Source organism: Culex quinquefasciatus, chromosome 2 (assembly GCF_015732765.1).
Source record: "Culex quinquefasciatus strain JHB chromosome 2, VPISU_Cqui_1.0_pri_paternal, whole genome shotgun sequence".
NCBI lineage: Eukaryota > Metazoa > Arthropoda > Insecta > Diptera > Culicidae > Culex > Culex quinquefasciatus.
The window spans coordinates 113,873,221-113,888,123 of NC_051862.1; the positions used below are offsets into that span (position 1 = coordinate 113,873,221).

The 14,903-nt window shown below is 36.5% G+C and overlaps 2 protein-coding genes across 9 annotated transcripts in view; both read left to right on the forward strand.

Annotated features, from left to right (window-relative positions):
* The first annotated feature begins 3,986 nt into the window (after positions 1 to 3,986).
* LOC119768079 (insulin-like growth factor 2 mRNA-binding protein 2) lies at positions 3,987 to 4,836 on the forward strand. Its single transcript, XM_038258471.1, has 3 exons — positions 3,987 to 4,191; positions 4,275 to 4,419; positions 4,497 to 4,836. The coding sequence occupies exons 1-3, from the start codon at positions 4,117 to 4,119 to the stop codon at positions 4,505 to 4,507; spliced, it is 231 nt and encodes a 76-aa protein (XP_038114399.1). The 5' UTR covers positions 3,987 to 4,116; the 3' UTR covers positions 4,508 to 4,836.
* A 2,127-nt stretch (positions 4,837 to 6,963) lies between these two features.
* Positions 6,964 to 14,903, forward strand: part of LOC6043756 (neuronal acetylcholine receptor subunit alpha-7) — a 100,427-nt gene continuing 92,487 nt past the window's right edge. For 2 of the 8 annotated variants that reach the window (XM_038254485.1, XM_038254486.1), the window contains exon 1: positions 6,965 to 8,014. In XM_038254485.1, coding sequence (XP_038110413.1) covers positions 7,918 to 8,014 — 97 coding nt within the window. In that variant the 5' untranslated portion in view covers positions 6,965 to 7,917. Of the gene's footprint in view, positions 8,015 to 14,903 lie in introns of all 8 variants that reach the window. The other 6 variants (XM_038254484.1, XM_038254481.1, XM_038254482.1 and 3 more) reach the window with 5 other exon arrangements.

Sequence of the window (14,903 nt, forward strand, 5' to 3'; positions counted from 1 at the left end):
TCGGGAAAAATCAAAATTATCCTCATTTGAAGTTTTTGAACTTTTTTCCTATGGGGCCAAATTTCGTCTATTTCAATTTAGTATTGTTATAAGTCTACATGGGCATGATTTATGGTTCAGATCATATGATTTCTTATGGGAAATGATGCAAGGAACATTTTTCCTGAAGCACGCAAAGTGATTGAAAATAAGGAAAAAAGTTATAAAGGTTTTGTTGGAAATTTGGGAGATTTTCTGATAAAATTGCACACCCCTTTCCCAAAAACCACAATGTTTTTGATATTCAGATCATTATTTCGATGAATTCTTTTTTGAGAAATGTTTCTGGACCCATTGAGTATATAAATCACTACAGAAAAGTGTAATTGGTTGGGTTTAAGCTCAACTGTATGTCACAGTTATGAATTTTGGATTTCACCGAATCAACATATTTTTTTGTGTTTTGGTTATAAAATGTACCGTTTACATTAAATTTTCACTTTTTTTATGAGTACATGGTCCACATGATATGTTTTGTATCTAATTGAGACATGCAGTGTAAATACAATTACAGAGCTTCTATTTCTATGCCTTTTGTTAATTTAATTTCCATTTGGGCTATATTATTTGTATTGAAACTACAGAGTTGAACTAGCAATTATTGGTAATAACATAAATATTGCGTAAAAATCATTAAAAAGTTTAAATGTATGTAAATCTATTAATTTATTCTCAAATAATTGAGCTTAACATACTAAACAAGTCTGGCATCCAAATTTGAAACAACGAACAATACAACAATTAAATTGTTTTGTTAAAAAACACACAAATAATTGATCACAGTGGCAGTGCGTGGCCGAATGGTTACGCTGTCCGCTTTGTAAGCGGATGATCCTGGGTTCGATTCCCATCTGCTTCAACCTTCCATCGGATGAGGAAGTAAAATGTCGGTCCCGGCCTTGGTTGTTGTTAGGCCGTAAAGTTATTCCAGGTGTAGGAGTCGTCTCCATGCCATAAGTACAAACAACACACCAAACCAAGCCTACTCCGGTGGAATCGCTGGCGGCGGTTGGACTCGCAATCCAAACGTCGTCAGTTCAAACACTGGGGTAGAAGGTTCCTTGGAGTAGAAAGAGGTTTGGGTGCTCTCCCCATTCAAGCCTTCGGACTCCTAGGTTCGAGCAGAAACTTGCAATAGAGACCACAAAATACCTGGGGTCGTTAATGTGGATGGTTTGATTTGATTTTGATTTACAATATTATCACCTGACCTCAAAATAAGTACGAGATCTCTTGTGAGGTTTAATAAGACTAATACAAATGTGAAAATCTAATGGAAACGGTACATTTTATAACAAAAACAAACAAAAATATGTTGATTCGGTTGAAATCCAAAATTCATAAAAGTGGCTTACAGTTGAGCATAAACCCAACCAATTACGCTTTTCTGTAGTGATTTAAATACTCAATGGGCCCAGAAACATTTCTCAAAAAAGAATTCATCAAAATAATGATCTGAATATCAAAAACATTGCGGTTTTTGGGAAAGAGGTGTGCAATTTTATCAGAAAATCTCCCAAATTTCCAACAAAACCTTTATAACTTTTGTCCCTTATTTTCAATCACTTTGCGTGCTTTAGGAAAAATGTTCCTTGCATCATTTCCCATAAGAAATCATATGATCTGAACCATAAATCATGCCCATGTAGACTTATAACAATACTAAATTGAAATAGACGAAATTTGGCCCCATAGGAAAAAAGTTCAAAAACTTCAAATGAGGATGATTTTGATTTTTCCCGACCAAAGATTTTCGTTCGCCCCGCAAATGAACGGGGATGTTCCACAATTTCATATGTATATGACAGTTTTCTTGCTATTTCTCAAAAAATACTACCCCCCTGAAAAAGACGCCGTGTAATGTAAACAAAAACTAGAGCACGCAATGTAAACAATAACAAACACGTTTTGTTTGGCTGACCATTCTTTGCATTGTCCCGAAGTTTGGTTGAAGTTGGTTGATGGAGTCCCGAGTTATAATTACAAATGGTTACGGTAGTCTAACTTGTACGTGCGTCAAACGCGTTCTGACCTGAAATCCCTTTGGCCAATTGTCGCACTTACATCAATTTTCAAAATGCACGTACGACAAGTTAGCACGACGGCGTCGATATTCTCCTTTTTCGCTGCATTAGACCTAATCGGTACACTCAAAATACTCAACAACGTTTTACAGGAGTCATGTAACTACAGTCGACTCTCTGGTTGTCAATATCCAAGGGACCGTCGAGGAAGAGAATCATCAGTTTACAGAACGATGCAAAATGAAGACTCGATTGGAAATATTTTTTTCTTGATACCCAGCTATGGGAGAGAATCATGGCAACGTCCATCAAACAAAAACAAACTAATGTTTCGCCAAGAAAAATGTCTATGCAAGCCATGAGAAAGTGAAATTATTGACAACCAGAAGATATTTTTAAAGCAAACAGAATCCAAGGGACCGTCGAGGAAGAGATCCTTCAATCAAGGGAAAATATCGAGGAATGAAGATAGTTGAAGTATGCAGATTGAAGGGACTGAAGAATTCATCGATAGATGGAGAATCATTGATATCGATAAGATCGACAGCCAGAGAGTCGACTGTATCACAGTGCATTCCCATCAAACTGACTTGATTTTCATGCAGCCTACCCTCACACAACTAAATGTTGCATGAAATTCCAGCCTGAAAATTTGAAGGCGTGGTTTGCAGTCAGCTGTTTATTGGTTTGCATGAAATTCATGGAACACCCGCATGAAAACTGATACGGAAAAATTCCGCACACCTTTTCATGCAACAATGTGGTGAAAAGTTTGTTAGTGTTAGTTGAGATGATTGAGAGGTTACATGAATTTCCCGTCTGAAATTTTTTCGAGACTTGCCGATCACAAGCCAATGCTCAGTTGGTTTTGCTCCGTGACTTGCGACGGGTGTGTTTTTATAAAGAAGTTGAGAGTTGAACCACAGACAACAGACGTAGCGGCTAGAACAAAATAATTTGAAAATCGTGTGTAAAAACATGGCTGCCGCATCCTGCTAATCTACTAGCGCCATCTGTTAGCCTATTGCCACTCTCTAAAGCAGCCATGATGGTTTTCTGAGAAGGTGTGTTTGAAAATGCATCACCCAGAAATATAAAAAAATATATTATTTCAATTTTTCGAAAAAAATAATAAAAAGTTGAAGATTATGTTTAAATGCTATAGTAAATCTACTTTAATTATTAATTAACACGACTTACAAGCACGTGGATGTTTTTTTCATTTAATTATCGATATTAAAAAATAGTCTAGTCTGATGCTTTTTAAACACAGCAACCAAGGCCGCGCTTGAGGCTGTCAAATTCTTGCTGGTTGTGTTGATAAACAAAACCAATAGAGGTGAGCGAAAAGGAGTAGGAGACCCGGTGGAAATCGGGAGGGATGAGCAAGCGTTTCTTGGAGGATAAAAGATCCGGAACCAGAAACGAAACAATCCGGAACAAGAGCTACTATCACGGCCAACCCCGTAAACGCTTTGGCCCCAAACGACCGCATTCCGAAGATTATCTCTGGAACCGACAAACCAGCTACCACGATCATTTCAACGCTCACCTCCAAGACATCAACCTCTTCAACGCCCTCGAAACCCACCCCACCTTCAAGTGCCGCCACTTCCAGCGAACCCTCGTCGCCATACCAAAGGCCTCTCCCCGGCGCGTCAGATTCCCCCACCGGATTTCTAGCGAGTGATTTTACTGAAATCGGCTGAAATCAACTTTTCATCCAGAACAAACGATTACAAACGTTGAAAACCAACAAAATGAAAAATGACAGTAGGCGGAAAGCGATATTTTGACAGCGGGCAATGTGTCAGGGAAAAGCGACTACAGCGCCACAAACGGATTGCCACAACTAAAAAATCTGTAGCAATGATTTACACAAGGGAAGAATCGAGCCCAAACGTCTGTTGTCTGTGGTTGAACTTTACGCGTGGACTCTAACCATCATAAGATTTTCCGGTGCTTCCGTCAAGATCGTCTCACTCGAGGCGGACAAACCGCTGGAGCAGCAATCGTCGGCACGCCGGAAGCCCAGTGGAAGGCCCGGTATCTGATGCGGGAAGAGGGCTTCGTGTCCGGCACCGACGACGTGAGATTAACCATGGAGATCTTGGTGCCGAGTGCGCAGGTGAGTGTAAGCCATGACATGACCCGGCTGCCCGGCCCTCGACGGAGTTGACAGAACTAAAAAATCCTTCAATCATCCAACAGGTCCGACGCATCATCGGCAAGGGTGGCCAGAACGTGCGCGAGCTGCAGCGGGTCACCGGAAGCATAATCAAACAACCCGAGCACACGTCCGCGATGCACGTCCACACGTCACATGTTGAAAAAATAACCGATTGCATACAAATTGGTAAGTTTTCAGCTTTTCCCTGATGTGATTTATATTATTTTATCTAAGTTTTTTTTTCTATATTTTTTTATTTACAGAAGACGTTTGAGATGATTGCAAACAAGAATTCGATGCATTTTCTTCTTTGTCTATTCATCAACGGTTAACCTGCCGGCGTAGGATGGCTGAATGGCACTCGTAGCGGCCCGACCGCTCCCAAAAGCAGATAGATCAGTACTGGCCGGGGCCAGGGATCGTGCCCCCGAAGGATGATGGTGGGATCTCACCGTCCCGAACGTCACCGAGAAGGGAACTCCATGCCAGATGGACCAGGTGTGTCAGATGTACCAGGTGGATATAGTGGATTATGCAATAGTGTGTGAATATTGTGAAATTGTGATATTTTAATGAATTATAAATGTGAATAAAGCAAGCAAATTAAAATCTAGTTGATTTTCCCTCATACACTCTTCGTCGAGTATTTTCTAGAAGGTTTTATGTGCCATAAAGGCGCACAAAATTTTTTGAAAACTTACAGTATGTCAAAAAAGTATTCACACCCCTTGGGCACTATGCACATTTTGTGATGAAACATGTAAAAAATTTAAAGTTTGACAGGAACCTAGTACTACGTTTTGTTCAAAAACTCATGCCAAACGTTTTGCTACAAAAAGCTCATGAAAAGATGATTTCTATAAAAAGTTATATAACAAATACTATTACGAAAATAAAAAAGGTGCAAAAAAAGTTTGTACACCTTTCGAAAAATTAACATAAATAATGTTATTTGTTGACAAATCACCATAAATCCTGTCTCCCAACTCCAAATAGGCATCCTTGACTGATTAAAAAAATAATTTGGATTGAATATAAAGTTTACTAACTACTTAGTATAAAAGTTTATATAACTCTGGAAATTCTATATAAAACTTACCTAAACTTAATTTTGCAAACTTTTAATTCAAATAAATGTCAATATATTACCATAGACTTGCTAAATAAACATTTTGGAGTGGGTATAACATCGTTTTGGGGGTATTTGTATCGACAGAATAGATTTTTCGTTGGAATTTCGTACAAACCCGGAATTACGTCGTCGGAAAATCCGCCGGCATCTGAACCGGTCCACAATTCACAAGTCAACCTATGTGGCATCAGAAAGGGCATAAAATTTCCGATCTTTTGATACCCATACATCCAGGTTTTCTATAAAACCCACGTTTTTAAATACCTAAGCAAAAACATTGTTATGGTTTCGTTTGAGCAACCTGCCAAAAATGTATGGAATTTCGTAATTTTTGTTCTCGTGGATCATACTTACTTTTTGCCCAGGTATTTAAAAACGTAGGTTTTAAAGAAAACCTAGATGTATGGGTATCAAAAGATCGGAAATTTTATGCCCTTTCAGATTCCACATAGGTTGACTTGTGAATTGTGGACCGGTTCAGATGCCGGCGGATTTTCCGACGACGTAATTCCGGGTTGGTACGAAATTCCAACGAAAAATCTATTCTATCGATACAAATACCCCCAAAACGGTGTTATACCCACTCCAAAATGTTTATTTAGCAATTCTATGGTAATATATTGACATTTAGTTGAATTAAAAGTTTGCAAAATTAAGTTTAGATAAGTTTTATATAGAATTTCCAGAGTTATATAAACTTTTATACTAAGTAGTTAGTAAACTTAATATTCAATCCAAATTATTTTTTTAATCAGTCAAGGATGCCTATTTGGAGTTGGGAGACTGGATTTATGGTGATTTGTCAACAAATAACATTATTTATGTTAATTTTTCGAAAGGTGTACAAACTTTTTTTGCACCTTTTTTATTTTCGTAATAGTATTTGTTATATAACTTTTTATAGAAATCATCTTTTCATGAGCTTTTTGTAGCAAAATGTTTGGCATGAGTTTCTGAACAAAACATAGTACTAGGTTCCTGTCAAACTTTAAATTTTTTACATGTTTCATCACAAAATGTGCATAGTGCCCAAGGGGTGTAAATACTTTTTTGACATACTGTATATCACTAAAGGAAAAATAAACCCCCACCCCCAACCCCCCTGTACTGAAAAAAACACTAAAGAATAACGCGATGATCACATTCCGAGAAGGTAAAGGCGGCGTGAACTGGCTGCAGCTATGACATGAAAATCATGTGATGTGGTTTATGACTGTATTGGTTTGTTGGAAAATGGACCAAACGTCGCCTCCTGAAGTTCACGTAGATTTGGCATGAACATCCATATGGAAAAAAATCACATATATGTTCATGCTACATTGTGGTGAACACTATTTTGAGTGTACAACTATACTACCGTCACCAGGGGTGACATTGACCCTGGTAGGTGAGATTAGGTCATACAAAAATACTGAAATTTGTATGACAAAATCTCACCCCTCAGACCCAATGTCATCCCCAATGACAGTTGTGAAGATTATATTTAAAAGATATTACAAAAAATAACACAAGTACAAATACATATTTGAAGCTCTACAGTATTCTCATATGCATCATAAGTCTTTTTTTACAAAAAAATAAATAAATGCAAAGTTGTTTTGAGTGTTGGTGTGGATGCATACATCTTATCAGATATCTTAGTGATATGAAACTGATAGAAAAAAAATGCGAGATGGTGGAAGCTGCGCGCATGCGTTTTGCACATTTTAGCAGGTTCGTGAAAACTGAAGAACGAAAATGCTGTCATACTATCAAAGTAGTGAATTTATTGTTCATAGTTATTAGCATATAAAGCCTGACAAATAAAATTTTCACAGAAATAAGTGTGCTAGAATGAATAGATAATGTTAGTTAGTTTCAACAATGAAATTAAGTCAAGCATTCGATGGAATACGATTAGCACAGAGCTGCATTGAATGTGTTCCACACAGGTCAATCAAACCGTGAAAATTGTGAATTTATCCAGGAATTGTTCACAGAAAATTGTGAATATAGTGCAAAAAAACTGTTAATAATAACACAAAGTGGACATTTGTATAGAAATAATGAAACCAAAACGCAGCATGATACAATATTGAACATAATTCATATTAGTAAAATGGATTGCAGAGTGGTCCATTCATTACTACCACCATTTGCTTTTTTATAATCGATTGTCTGAAGCTAGTACAGCAGAGACGAAAGCATCAAATACATAAAATTGATTGTAAGAAATAAAAAAATAGCTCAATAGTCAAATAATAGTACCGAAGCTTTTGAATAAAAGTGATCTCTACACAAAATTGCCAAAGCGAGAATTTAATAAAGCCATCCCAGAAAACTCTTAAGAATTATCGATTTTCATCTCGTGAATTGGAATCTGGTGCAAATCGAGTTGTTCGAAAAGTTCACAATGTCACACATCTGGCAAAAAGACATAATGTGTGTGAGTTATTCAGAAGAGGCAAAGTTGTCACAAGAAAATGTATTTAAACTGTTCAAAATTGAGCACAGAAGAAATTGAATGGAAAATGTGTGTGAAAATCTTTAAAATCTGAATGAGTTGATAGGTGATGAATGTGGCTGCTGAAGCGCCGTCAACTTCAACCATGTATTTTGTTATGGATTTATATTTGATCGTACTTTGTCTACTCGTGATATGTATAAGAGGTAAGCGTTCTTCTGTTTGTCAATTATGATAATTTATTTTTTGAAAGCATTTGCAAGCTTAGATAGAGATAAAATGGCCATCCTGAATTATGGCGATATAATAAAAAGAGGATAAGTGCAATTCAAACATTATATTTGTTACCATCGAGATTCCCCAGTAACAAATGGTATGCCTAGTATTCTTATAAGTTTTTATAAATGTTTTATAAAGAGCAACAAAGTATTACTAAAGCTTTGATTAAAACCTGTTTGTTTCATGGTAACGAAACTTAATAATAGTTTCAAGATTCTTCAAGATAGTAATAAGAATTAAAATATGGGTCATTCCATATGAAGCGGAACAGCATAAAAATTACCATCTCCGATTCTGCTCAAATTTGGCAGGGCTGTTGAGACTATCAAAACATGCAAAAACCCGAATTTCATCCAAATCGGACCACCTCCTCCATTTTTGTACCCTCCCAAAAAATCGACTTTTTGGCGATTTTTGAGCGAAACCCCTATCTTCAAACGACGATAACTCAGGAACCACAAATCTTAGAGGGCTGGTCTTAGACGCAATTTTGAAGGAAATTGGACGTAGAATTTATTTCCGTGATCAAAATTTGGATTAAAATATGTTTTCTATCTGTATTGCGCAATTGAAAACTTTAAATGGCCGTATCTCAAAACAGCCCTATTTATTTTTTAAATTTGACCTCACTATCGTATTCCCCGTCCAATTTTACATAAGAATCACTTATCCAGAGGCGTACTAAGGCCGGGCTGCCCGGTGTCACCCCTCAACCCCCCCCCCCACCTCCCTCTTTCTCACACCCCCCTTTCTAGGTTTAATTCCACCAAACTTATGTCACATGGTATTCTTCTTACAAACTGGAATTCTATATTATTTTTATATTAAAGCAAAGACTTTTTCAAAAAGTGTTTATAATTTGATTTTTTTTCTCATATGCAAATACACGTATTAAAATTATCGAAATAATTATATCGAAGAACTTGTTCAAAAAAGAACGTATCATTCAGCTCGGCGATTTTCCTTAAAAATAACAGATTTTTTAAAATGAAAGATATTCAGAAAATATGTTGTGTCATCAAATACACAATGCATTATTTTTATCGTTTGATAGTGTTTACACAGAATATTCTAAGGTTAAGATTTTTTGTTTTACCCTAAGCAAAGGGCAACGCGATTTCTTAATTTATCATGCTAATTCTTCAAGCCGAATGAGTACAGAAATTAACAGTGCGAGGAAAAAGCTACCGCACATCTGGCGCGCCGGGGAATCGAACCCCGCTCTTTCGCATACCGTGCGAGCGCGTACACCACTTCGCCAACGCGCCGTGCTTGCCGAGGCAAGTTCAGCTAGTTGTTTTGTGATCTACCGTTCTCCACCGATCGTACCAGTGTACGGTTGCTTCTTCCACAACACTATTATTCTGTTCTCAAAGGCTTCTTTAGAATAGGGGGATGGCGTCGCTATTTTTAGACCACGTTTTCCACTTTTTCTCATCGAAACCGACTACTTTATCGACTTCATTTTGCTGGGCGAGATAGGACGCCGTCTATTTTTAGACGATGACTCAGCACTTTTCCACTCTTGCGCTTAAAAAAACCAGGTGGCAGCACGATGTAACGCCACGTCCCTATACTGACACACGGATCAAGTATATTTTTAGACGCATTGTTATTGTCGAGTTCACAGACAAATGGACACCTACTTAGTGACACGTAGTCAAATTGTGAGACAAATTTTAGCTGATTGCCTACTTGAATCTATGGCAATGTTTGGCAGGTTAGAGCCACCAAGCTCGGAAAACCTAAGGTTAAGATTTTTTGTTTTACCCTAAGCAAAGGGCAACGCGATTTCTTAATTTATCATGCTAATTCTTCAAGCCGAATGAGTACAGAAATTAACAGTGCGAGGAAAAAGCTACCGCAGGGTAAAACAAAAAATCTTAACCTTAGGTTTTCCGAGCTTGGTGGCTCTAACCTGCCAAACATTGCCATAGATTCAAGTAGGCAATCAGCTAAAATTTGTCTCACAATTTGACTACGTGTCACTAAGTAGGTGTCCATTTGTCTGTGAACTCGACAATAACAATGCGTCTAAAAATATACTTGATCCGTGTGTCAGTATTCTAAAGAAGCCTTTGAGAACAGAATAATAGTGTTGTGGAAGAAGCAACCGTACACTGGTACGATCGGTGGAGAACGGTAGATCACAAAACAACTAGCTGAACTTGCCTCGGCAAGCACGGCGCGTTGGCGAAGTGGTGTACGCGCTCGCACGGTATGCGAAAGAGCGGGGTTCGATTCCCCGGCGCGCCAGATGTGCGGTAGCTTTTTCCTCGCACTGTTAATTTCTGTACTCATTCGGGTTGAAGAATTAGCATGATAAATTAAGAAATCGCGTTGCCCTTTGCTTAGGGTAAAACAAAAAATCTTAACCTTAGGTTTTCCGAGCTTGGTGGCTCTAACCTGCCAAACATTGCCATAGATTCAAGTAGGCAATCAGCTAAAATTTGTCTCACAATTTGACTACGTGTCACTAAGTAGGTGTCCATTTGTCTGTGAACTCGACAATAACAATGCGTCTAAAAATATACTTGATCCGTGTGTCAGTATTCTAAAGAAGCCTTTGAGAACAGAATAATAGTGTTGTGGAAGAAGCAACCGTACACTGGTACGATCGGTGGAGAACGGTAGATCACAAAACAACTAGCTGAACTTGCCTCGGCAAGCACGGCGCGTTGGCGAAGTGGTGTACGCGCTCGCACGGTATGCGAAAGAGCGGGGTTCGATTCCCCGGCGCGCCAGATGTGCGGTAGCTTTTTCCTCGCACTGTTAATTTCTGTACTCATTCGGCTTGAAGAATTAGCATGATAAATTAAGAAATCGCGTTGCCCTTTGCTTAGGGTAAAACAAAAAATCTTAACCTTAGGTTTTCCGAGCTTGGTGGCTCTAACCTGCCAAACATTGCCATAGATTCAAGTAGGCAATCAGCTAAAATTTGTCTCACAATTTGACTACGTGTCACTAAGTAGGTGTCCATTTGTCTGTGAACTCGACAATAACAATGCGTCTAAAAATATACTTGATCCGTGTGTCAGTATTCTAAAGAAGCCTTTGAGAACAGAATAATAGTGTTGTGGAAGAAGCAACCGTACACTGGTACGATCGGTGGAGAACGGTAGATCACAAAACAACTAGCTGAACTTGCCTCGGCAAGCACGGCGCGTTGGCGAAGTGGTGTACGCGCTCGCACGGTATGCGAAAGAGCGGGGTTCGATTCCCCGGCGCGCCAGATGTGCGGTAGCTTTTTCCTCGCACTGTTAATTTCTGTACTCATTCGGCTTGAAGAATTAGCATGATAAATTCAGAATATTCTTTTAATCAAAATCAAAATCATTTTTCTTAAAAATTAGATAGATTTAAAATTCATACGCTCAATAAAAATATTTGAATTTCATAAATTTTTTAAGTTAAACGTTATGCTTTTTAAATGAAGCATTTATTTTCAGGAAATGGTTCGATACGAGATTGAAAAATTCATAAATTTTGAATGCTGATTAAAATTCAAATATTTATTTTGAAAAAAAAATTTTTTTTAATAATTATAAGACATGACATTTGTTCAAGCTTTATAAATCTTTTTCCAAAGGCAACAAATTTAATAAAGCAATCTGATTTGATTTAATATACATAATGTATAGCCGTAATTAAAAAACCATCTATTTCATATTTTCCAAAATCTTTGGAAGCTAAAATAATTGTCAGTTTAAACTTAAAAAGAATTAGAATAAATTAAAGCTAAGCAAAATATTTTAAGCGGTTAAGGGTAGGATATTTTGAAACGTAAATTTCCCATTGATTTTTTTTAGACAAGACACTTTTAAGTTTTTTTTCTAAGAACTGCAGATCAAAAAAAAAAAAACATTTTTGGACTTAAAGTTTCTTGAATTGAAATTTTTGACACAAGGTAAACTGACATTTCACTAGTTTTTTTTAACATTCCAACGATTGGTGAACAATTAGTTTGATCAAATCTGTTTTCTTTGCGATCAAAAACATCATTCCAAGTTTTTTTTTGCCTCGCGGAATTTTGGGCGATTTTTTTAAACGCTCAAATTGCGCAAATTGAATCGAGTACTTCAAATTTCTAGGATCATTTAGACATATTCTAACAAATCAAAAATCAAAAAAGAAAAAAATAATCGTCCAAATTGATTGAATTATGCACAAGAACCAGCGAGTAGAAGTTGCCGTTAGGCGTCCGTGTAAGTTTGACATGCGTTGGGTGTTCCAGTGTTAACATAAAACTTCAAATTGTAAAATTTGTTAATCTAATAAAAGTACCCAATAACTTTCTATTAAGTTTACAAAATAATAAAAACGCAAAAAAACACAAAAAGGGTAAATTTTTCAACTATCAATTAATTTTATTTCAACCAATAATTTAATTTTGATTTTTTTGCTTTAAATATATTTGTTTATTAAAAAAAAACACTTTGTTAAAGAAATCTTAAAATGGTTTAATTTTTTAAAATATACATTTAACAGTTTATTTTTAATTATTTTATAAATTAAAAATTGATTCCGGAAAGATTAAGAACTCGGCGATGTCTTTAAATGAGAATTGAAATGTTATTTTTTTTTATTGTGCAAATATTTTTGATGCATGTTTTCCCATCAATCAAAACATCAGAATTTAAAAAAAAGTGGTTAACACTGAATCCAAATACTTGAGAGATTTTGCCTTGAATTTTCCTTGAAAAGCGTTAATTAGTATCATTCATATTTTGTTTAGTTTTGCTGAAACATTACAGAATCTTTTTTTTGTTCTAAGACTGAAGGTAGAGGTAGATTCACCTTTCAATATTTGTCAATATATCAATATTGCCTTGACTTGAAAACGCTCACAAAAATAATGGAGTCAACTCAGTTTTTTTAATTGCTCTCCTAAGGTTTTCAATGGATTTTCACGCATCTTTGTATCTGTAACTTTAATATTATAAAAAATCTGATTTTCAGATGAACAAATATATATATTTAATATTTAAAGCTTTATTTTAACACTGGATCACCCAACGCATGTCAAACAACGCAATTCATTTTATTTATTTAATTTAAGAAAAATAAGTATTTTTTTCATTTTTCAAGAGAGTGCCCATTTATGGAAACACTTGCAGAATTTGAAAAAAATCAGACAAATAATAGTTGAGATATAACCTTTCTGACAAAAACATTGAGAAAAAACTTCTATTGAAAAATGAAAGGTATTTGAAAAAAACATGAAAATACCTTTGTTATTTTGAATTTTAAAATTTCCAAAATCTTAAGTAAAAGAATTTCATATCTTTTCAAATCAACAAAAATTTACATACTTGGGACCTCTTTGAAAAAAAATTGCATTGGTCCTTTATTGCCTTTAACTTTAAAATAATGCGGAGCGAGTTGAGCCGCCGGCGAGAGTGCACGCTCTAGCATAGTTGTCCACGTGTCGTCGCGATTTTTAGTTAATTTGAATACGATTTATTCGGTATTCAGAGTGGAAATTTGTGCAAAAGTGTTCGGATTCTCCGGGAAGTACGTTGTTTTCGCGAAATAAGTGTTTTCAGTTTATAATCTACCGACCGAGTTTGGCTCGGCAATTATTTGGCCACAACTGGAATCTGGGCCGATTGCCTAATGCAGAGTGCAGAAAAATGCTTTGTGAATGTTATTGTGGCAGCTGTTCTAAAGGAAGAGCCAAATTGTTGGAAAATTAATGCAAAGGTGTGATTTTTGTGAAAATTTTGGCAAAATACAATATGGCGGCCATGCCAAGAAAAAAAATTCGATGAAGTGCTAGGAAGAGCGGGAGAGTGTTGGAGAGAGAGAGTGTGAAACAGTGTCATCAAAATGAGCCAGAGAGCATGTCTTTCCCTGCAGAAATTGAAGGGAAAAAAGAGCTGCTCTCAAAAATTTGAGAATTATGTGCGTGTTAGACGGAGAGAGAGAGAGTTTTTAAATAAGTGTGTTTGTGTTGGTGGCTGTGTGGCGCTGACAGCCACAAAGTTTTCAAAACACGAGGTGCTGGTGCTAGTGGAATGGCATTTGAAACGTCTGAAAAAGATGTTTGATTAGGGTTATTTTGATGCTGGCTTCGAGTATGCGAGATGATTAGTGTGCAAGATGTTGCGTCGCTGATCTGCCGATGACGTCACTTCCTTTCCATAAGCTGCACTGCTAAAAAGGGTGGCGCATGCGGGGTGGCAACGATGGATTTGGTTTGCACATAACGAATTCGGTGAGCCCGTTCTGGATCAGTGTTTGTGTTGGTAAATTTATGTAGCATGGATGCGATTGGGTGAATGTGATAGTATGTGTTTTACAAAAGAGCTTTTGACCAAATTTTAACTTAAATTTTGGTTGGATAACAAACAGAGTTTTGTTGCTGTGAAAAGGTTGGCTTCATTTTAAATGAGCGTTAAAAATTGTGCATAGGGTACCCAATTTTTACAGGTCGCGAATTTGCTTATCTTTTAATTTTTTTTAGTTTTGGTTCAATATTTAATTATTTAATAATTCAGTTTTTATCCGTGCTGATAGTTACCAGAGTGAATGCCAATATTTTTATAACTTTTCTAAAAACTGTGTAAGTTTAAATGAAATTGTGTCACTATACAGATGTTGCGTACGAAGTATTTTTCAACAAGTATTTATGGATTGTTTAGTCATGAGGCAGCTAAATGGTTCCTTTTTTTAAGGCTGTTCGCAATTTTCAAACCCGTTGTAGCATTAGCATAAAAACTGAAAGTTGCTGATCTTCAAATCGAGGAAGCATCAATGTGTGTGAGTGAGTGAGTGATTGTGTTGTGTATGTATATTTTTCAGCTAATACTAATT